General features: G+C 41.0%; 1 protein-coding gene across 2 annotated transcripts; it reads right to left on the minus strand.

The window, feature by feature from the left end:
* Nucleotides 1-997: 997 nt before the first annotated feature.
* Nucleotides 998-7,687, minus strand: LOC142847203 (olfactory receptor 8B8). Of its 2 annotated transcripts, XM_075967929.1 has the most exons (2): nucleotides 7,673-7,687; nucleotides 998-1,918 (listed from the first exon to the last, which is right to left on the minus strand). In XM_075967929.1, the coding sequence occupies exons 1-2, from the start codon at nucleotides 7,685-7,687 to the stop codon at nucleotides 998-1,000; spliced, it is 936 nt and encodes a 311-aa protein (XP_075824044.1). The 2 variants fall into 2 exon arrangements, with proteins under 2 accessions (XP_075824044.1, XP_075824045.1); XM_075967930.1 differs by lacking the exon at nucleotides 7,673-7,687 and having other exon boundaries at nucleotides 998-1,948.
* Between the last annotated feature and the right edge of the window lie 558 nt (nucleotides 7,688-8,245).

Genomic DNA, 8,245 nt, shown 5'->3' on the forward strand with positions numbered 1-8,245 from the left:
CTTGTAACACAGTTGTATGCTTCTAAAACATTCTCTAGGTTCTTAATCAATAACCCGGAGCTGCACACTTCTTCATGCTCACTTTACAAATGTAATTTTAAAATAAGAAAATTAATTTGTGTGAAAAATATCCAGATTCTTTTACTGAACTGGGGATGGTGGTGCAAGCCTGTAATCCTAGTTCTTGGGAGGCAGAGGCATGAAGATCAAGAATTCAAAGTCAGTCTCATCACACAGTGAATTTGAGACCAGCCTAGCATACAGAGGGCCTTATTTCCTAAAAAATAAAAATGAAAACATCCATCCTTCGGAAGCTTAACATTTTCTGTAAGTTCTTCTGGGCAGCATCATTCCCAAACCCTGGAACGTCCAAGTTCACATCACTGTCTCCGGAGGTATCATGCTGCTACTCTCTCTGTCGTAATACACTTCCTCTGAACTCTGTAAAATGCCTCAAGAACTTTTCTGTCCATTTAACCAAGACCATCTCAACAAAATCCTAAGCCTCCTACCTTCTAGCAAAAAAAAATGTTCTATTTAAAATTAGCTCTTAAACGTTGCATAAAATTTCTACAGTCACAATCAGACGTTGACATCCTAGACCAGCTCACTTCATTTGAAATGAAGTGTTCCATGGCCTGAGAGAGGAAGAAAGTTAAGCCATAAATAAAAGCAGACAGTTTGAGACATAGAACCTATGGTAGCCGCTGTTATGCTAAGAAACTGACACACACACACACACACACACACACACACACACACACACATATTCCAGGAAGGGACATAAATCTGCATCCGCTCTCATAATAAGAAGAATTGATTTGTGTGACCCTCTTAAAGCACTCTGCAGCTTTAAGAATCTTCTAATGAACCTCTCAAATGGAAAAGACGAACTCATTCATCCAGGAAAGAATGAAATTTTCCTGTGCGTAACGCATGGTGACCCAATCAGATATGAAAGGGGAAAGGAATGACTCTTCAAAATATTTTCCCTTTCTTAGGAAAACGAACTTTTCTTCAATGTCTTTTTCAGAGCAACTTTGACATCCTTATTCCTCAAGCTATAGATTAATGGATTGAGCATGGGTACCACTATGGTGTAAAACAAGGAGGACACTTTCCCCTGGTTCATAGGCAAAAGGGAAGAAGGTTTGAGATACATGAATGCTCCTGACCCAAAAAAAAGAGAAACTGCAATGATGTGGGAGCTGCAGGTGCTGAAGGCTTTAGACCTGCCCTCTGTGGAGCTGATGCGGAGGATACTAGAGAGGATGAGGGCATACGAAATGAAGATGGTGATTGTGGGTACCCCAATATCAATGCCCACAACAATGAAAACTACTAGCTCATTCACATAGGTGCTGGTGCAAGAGCGTTCCAGAAGAGGAAGGATGTCACACATGTAGTGGTTGATAAGGCTGTCAGCACAGAAGGTCAGTCTCACCATGAATGCTGTGTGGGCCATGGCTCCAGAAAATCCCATCACATATACACCTAGCAAAAGGAGTAAGCACACTGGGGGAGACATGGTCACGGTGTACATCAGAGGATTACAGATGGCGACATACCTGTCATATGCCATGGCTGACAGGATGAAGGACTCCGAGACAACAAAGAAAAGAAAGAAAAAGAGCTGAGTCATACACCCAGGGTAGGAGATGATGTTTTTCTTCGAGACAAAACTCACCAGCATTTTGGGGGTGATAACAGTGGAATAGCAGAAATCTATGAAAGACAAGTTGAAGAGGAAAAAGTACATCGGGGTGTGTAAATGAGAGTTCAGCCCTATCAGAGTGATCAAGCCCAGGTTCCCCACTACGGTGACCATGTAGAAACCTAGAAACAGGAAGAAGAGGGGCAGGCGGAGTCCTGGCTGATCTGTCAGGCCTGCAAGGATGAACTCTGGCAAGGAGGCATTCTCAGTTGCCATCCTCAAGACCTCCTGCTGAGACAGAAACAAGAGAAAGGGGTCATTGTAGGGGGAGACAGAGAACACTGCTGCCCTCCCTGTCACCTCCTGGGGTCTAGAGAATTACATAAGCACAGATTCTGAACTTCTGCAGAGTCTGGTTTCTGGTCCCTGTGCAGTAGCAGTCCCACACTACGGTGCCTCAAGAAAAACACAAGGGCCGGTGAGGCTAGAAAGGACCCCAGAGTACCGGTACAGGGGACTCTCTGGTCTTTAACTCGGTGGTGCTGTTGTGCCCCCTCTAAGTCCAGCTTCTTCTGTTCAAGTTTAGAAAGGTGTGCCAGTCTCTGGGAAGAGCTCTCAGAGGCTGAAGCCAGCCTTTTTCCGAGGTATCCAGCCAATGGTTCTCCTGGCCAGAGCAGAGGGGCGATGGAGTTTTTCTCAGTTTTAGAAATCATTCAAAGCTTCACTCAGATCCAATCACTCACCCTCCTTCAGCTCCAGTGAAGCTGGACCGTGCCTTTTGCTAGCTAGCTCTTTTCCTCCTGGCTCAGGGAGGCTGCAGGGCTAACTCAAAGACAGGCTAAAAACAGACACCTCCACTTCCTCTGCAAGTGGGCATGCCAGAACTCACTGTTTGGGAACAACATCTGCAAAGAGCTCTTCCCTAAGGTTCTTCTTAGGCTTTCATGGAAGCGGAGCCGTTGTATTCTGGGTTTGGAGACCTGGGACCTGATTAATGCAGGGAGCCTGAGATTCCCTGGGGATTCACAGCACAACACTGGATATTAACTTTTGTGGGGGGGTGGGTTCTGATGGATATTAACTTTTTAAAAAGAAGAACAATTTGCTTATACTTTTGATAATAATTGAATGCACTTTTGGTAACAAAAATATTTGTTGAAGAACTGAGAATTCAACTTAGTTGATAAGTGTTTGCCTCACATACACAAAGCCCTCTGGATTTAATACCCAGTTCAACAAAAACCAGGCTTATTGTGCTTGTCTGTAATCCTACAGCTGGGAAGTATGAGGCAGGATGAAGGGGGGGAGTGGGAAAGGGAATCCAATGTTTTGCCCATCAACCTAGTGAGTTTGAAGCCAGTATGGAAGAAGACCCTTTGTCAAATTATGTGTGTTTGTGTGCGGGGTGCAGGGGAGTGTTCATTTAACATCTATTCATTACTATGTAAAGGACAGAAAAAAGTTCACTACACACTATTTAGAGCATATTAAAAACCCGTTTTAATCAGCATTTTATTCTAACCCATCATGATAGAATCTAATACCATTGGGGGGGGGGTGCGTGCCTGTGTCTGCAAACACGTGTGCACACACACAGTGGTGCATTTTTCTTCACCCTTGAATCATATGAGCTGCATTTATCAACCTGACTTTAGATATAAACTAATTTTCCAGATATTAAGCTATGGGAACCACATTAAACCTAGGTCCACCTTTCTCTAAGTGTAGTGTCAAAATTACTTTTCATATCTCCCAATGGGAAATAATGAACTATACGAAGTAAAATCCTTTATTTCAAAATCTGACATATCTTGGCCATTATGATTTGATATCTGATTAGATATATGATAAGGTTCAGAAAGGGTTAAAATATAGAGCTGTGCTGGTTCAGATGACGGTGTTCAACAGACTGCTTACTTTTCAGTTCCTCAAGGGAGCTGGAGAACACCAAGCCATGGCAGAAGCCAGCTTGCATCTTTCAGAATTGAGCTTGGTATTAGTGAGTATCGCCATTAGTTATTAAGAGTTTTGCCAAAATTGCTTACCTCGCCAGAGAGAGTGCTGTGGCTTGGCTCCCTCCCCTCTGTCAGACATTCACTGTCCTGGCTCTCTTCCTTTGCTCTTTCCCTAATTTCTCTCCTATGACAGAATTTACCTCCTCAGTGCCCAAGGCTCTCTGAGCCTCGTTTGAGTTTAATAGCAGTCCAATCTCACTCTTACGACCTCATCAATTTAAAGCAGCATTTTAAAATATCATTTTACCCTAGCTGCACAATTAGACAATTACATTTTTCATTTAAAATGTGTATCCTGTTCCTCCAGTGCAAACATAATAACTGAGAATCTTCAGGGGTGAGAGTTTGTAATCAACATTTCTCTTCGAATTCTCCACTTGTTGGCTGTTAGTCTGGGCAGTTAGCCAGGGATCCCTAACCGAATTCTATATTTTCAGAAAAAAATTAAAATATGGATCTCTAACCTCTGCAGTTCCATGGACTTAGAAGTCTAAATGACCTTTAAAGTTAGGCACAGAGTTAGGCATCAGACTTGAAATAGCATCCCAGGGTCATGCAGGGGAGATACTTGAATACCACAATAACAATAGAGAAGGTGTGACTCCATGGACCATACTGAGCAATGGAGTGAGCTTGTTAGATTATGCTGAGGGAGATCAGTTAATTTAATTGTGTATTCAATATCCGTGATTTGATGGAAAGCACTTCAGGTGTTTGTAACTTTTAATTCATATATAATTTATTAATTGAGTAACCCAGCAATAAGATAAGAAATTTGGAACTTTTAGAACAAGTTCTTGGTAAGTGAAACAGAATATGTTTCTATACATTTTTTGGAATATTATAATTTTATGATGTTGACCCTGCCTAATAGCTGTGGTCCCTCTACCCTCTACTTTGAACATTGTACCAAGTCCTGGGTTCAGGCCCCATCACACATTGCTCTGCACTGGACCTATGTGTTCCCCCCTCTCCTCTTACTCAACCTATCATTTTTGGTTGAGTGGTTTATAATTGCTATGGCAACAACTATGTCCAGGTATTAACAAAGAACATTGTTTCTTGACTGTACCACTTTCTGCCATGGGTCTCGGTAGCTACAAAATGAAATGTATATAATAACACATCAGTCATTCAGATGTTTATGCAAACATGGCCTTGTAGTTATTGCCAAATACCAAGGAAAGTTAAATGTCCTTCTGTTTTCCTAATGATCCACACATTTTTTAGTATCTCAAAGATTCCCATTAAGGTAACAAAGACCATATATTTGCATTGACTTTCCCTCCTCTCCCCTTTCACTCATTTTACCCCGGATCTTTTCGAAAAAATAAACTACCTACACCATACCTTTCTGTCTCCAGCATATATTTTTGTGGAAACCCCAGCTAAGATGTTCTTACAATGGTATGGAAGCCATTCTCAACAAAGTATTAGATTCCATATCTGAGTTGGAAAACTACTACCTCACCCAGAGCAGTTTGATCCCATGACACAAAATCAAATAGGAGCAGCTGCATTTATCAGAATTTCATATTCTAGAAACTGTATCTTGAGCATAACCTCTCAAACATCAGAGTGCTGCAGGAACTCATCAAATCGTTATCAGTTTGCTAATGGAGACTAACTCAGAAAGTTCTATGCACTTAATCACCAAGCATCCAACCCCTCCGCTCATGATTATTACTGTCGTTGAGTCATTCTGTTCATTGTAATAGCGTATCCCTCCATGAACTGATGGAAGTCAAGTAAACTCGTTAATTTTTACCATTAGGAATAAATGTAAAATATGACTCGCTGGTACAGATGTTCCATAATGATGTAATGACTGATTTTCAATCTCCCCATCTGCAAAATGGGATAAAGGTGATAACTGTAGGTGTTGTGAGAGCCAAATTAGATCAAGAAAATGGAAGAGCTCAGCATAGTGGCTGGTGCATGGATAAATGTTCCTGCTAAATGTTCTAAATATATGCAGAAACAAAAATAAAATGTATATAATTTAGGGGTGGAATGAGAGAGAATAAGTCTTGCTGAAAGTTATGTGGCTTGAAAGAGGTAATCGGGAGCTGAGGAGAAAAAAGGAAAAATGAGGGATATCTGAGGAGCTTTGAAGCAGTGTTTGTTTCTTCAATGCTTTATCCAGTAAATAACCTTCCACTCATTCAAGCAACCATAATTCAACTCAATGGGTCAATACAAGGACATCAAATTAGGATGCGGGTTTCTGGGAAGAAGAAACGTTTCAGCAGAGAAGAGGGATGAGGGAAGGAGTAAAAGCTCAGGATATACTTATGAAATTATCAAAGAATGAAAAAAGGATGAAAAGAAAAAATCTTCAGCTAAACTCATCTCTCCCATATAGCTGAATCCTCAGACAGTATCATGGTCCTTCACTGTTTTATCTTCTCCTTGTTTCCTACCCCACCATCAGGACCATATTTCCCAAAACTCCATGTTCAACCATACCACAAATCCTAAATCATGAAATCAAGTAAGATCTCCCTTCTAGCCTCACGACTTCTTTTTCATGTATCTACTTCTAGGTTCAACAAAAGTTCTTCAAGCCCTCACAGGTTAAGTGTGTGCTCTGCCTTCCACCCTCTGTCCATATCCGTTCTCTAAAAGGTTCTCACAAACCTATCAACACATTCTTACTTGACCTGGACCAGCAGGTCATCCGTCACTGATACGTTCCTGAGAGGGAAACATAGGGAACAAGATTTAAAGAGAAGAATAAGACAGGAAAATTTGAGATCGGGAAGTTTTGTACGAGCTGATGCAGCCACATTTAATAAGAAGTACAGTATCTTATATGCAGTTTGCAGGGGGAAATGTTGCACACAGAGAACACAGGATATCACACATGCACTACCGACCAGGTGCACAACAACCTTAGGACTGATAACCTGCAAAGGGCTAAGGAAAGTCAAGCTCCCATGATCCAAAACCTCAGTTTCCCAAAGGCCCTGGCCTTAGGCCATTACCAGGTTTTCCAAACATGTTTCTAATTTTAGACAGGAAACTAAGTTCTTTCTCCATACATTTAGGCCTCAGAAAAACACCTAGGTCAGCCTGGCTCCCAGTAATCTTAAGGCTTGTTGGAAGTCATTCGCATTCCACACCCTGTTCTAGTCATTTTTGCCTAGTACAGGTGCTTGTACTCCATTTACCAAGCTAGTTGAAACTCTTGTTTCAGTCATGGGTGTTAGGTATGAGTGATGGATGATGTTTGTATGTATATCATTGCTCACTGTGATATACATTCAGGACAGATTGGAGAGATGCTTCAGTGGTTAAGAGTACTGACTGCCCTGACAAAAGCCTGGAGTTCGATTTCCAGCACACACATAATAGCTCACAAGCATATGTCACTATAGTCCCAAGGAATTTAATACTCTCTTCTTATCTCCATCAGCACCAGGCATGTCCATGGTGCACATGCATACATGCAGGAAAAACAAATACTTTTAAATTGTTTCAATGAAATTTCTTTCAGTAAGCTCTTAGTAACAAGAGACCTGGAGTGTAAACCTTACACTTAGAAATATGTCACTGCCCTGGTAATTGCAATAAATCCCAATTCTGCTCTCAGTCTCATTGTTGTTAACTCACAATTAAAGAAAATAAACTATTATTATGAGTCAGAAATGAGCCCCATAGGAAAGGATTCCTTGGAGTACAGACAACCCACTCAGACTTCATTAAAAGTTGACATTTCTTCTGGTACCGCAGAGGATTCTTCTTGGGATGACAGAACCAGCAAGCAAAGTGCTTCTGGATTTATGTCACTTTGAAGTCTGTTGCCATGGGAACTATGTCTCCAAATCCGCTCAACAGGGGACTCACTAAAGTCATATTCCCTAAGGAGCAGATGAAGCCCAAGCAGAAAGCAGTGTAGGAAGAACTATTCTTAACCATCCCTTTTGTTGCAGATCGCTCTTCTTTCAAGAACAGAGATTACTGTACAATGCATCCTTATTTACTTCTATTTTTCTATTACATTCTGTTTTGTCATTATCTATATGATGCATGGAAAGGTAACCCAACATCTCTGAAGCATATGCATTAACTTCTAGTCTAAGGAAGTCACCTCAAGAATATAAATCCCCACACAACAAGGGTGATCACAGAAGGTTTCCTAAGCCACTGAACTTCCCAGAGTGTAAAGATAGCAAGAAGTCTGCTTTGGCTCCAGATAAAAAATTATGAGAAACTGTATGTCAGTTACTGTTGCTTTCCCAGATTCTGTTTACTTTTGTTGTCTTCCACTCCTTAAAGCACCAGTCTATGCATCATAGTTGTGATGCATGTATAAAATAAAAAGATAAAATTATCTGATGGATTCAAGAACACTAACAATAGAATTCATTTATTTTATAAGCTGACTGTGTGTTGGGTGGGAACTATAGTGAGTCCTTTACATATATTACTTCAGAGAGTTTGTTATAATAATATTATGTAGATTCGATTGTTGCCCTGCTCGGCACAAGAACAGGTCTGTGAGCCAAAGATGCCCAGCTTTTTGGTTTAGAATGCCATTTGTTGTGGTGGAGAAGCCATGGTATTTGCTGCA

This window comes from Microtus pennsylvanicus, chromosome 3 (assembly GCF_037038515.1).
Source record: "Microtus pennsylvanicus isolate mMicPen1 chromosome 3, mMicPen1.hap1, whole genome shotgun sequence".
In the NCBI taxonomy this organism is placed as follows: Eukaryota; Metazoa; Chordata; class Mammalia; order Rodentia; family Cricetidae; genus Microtus; species Microtus pennsylvanicus.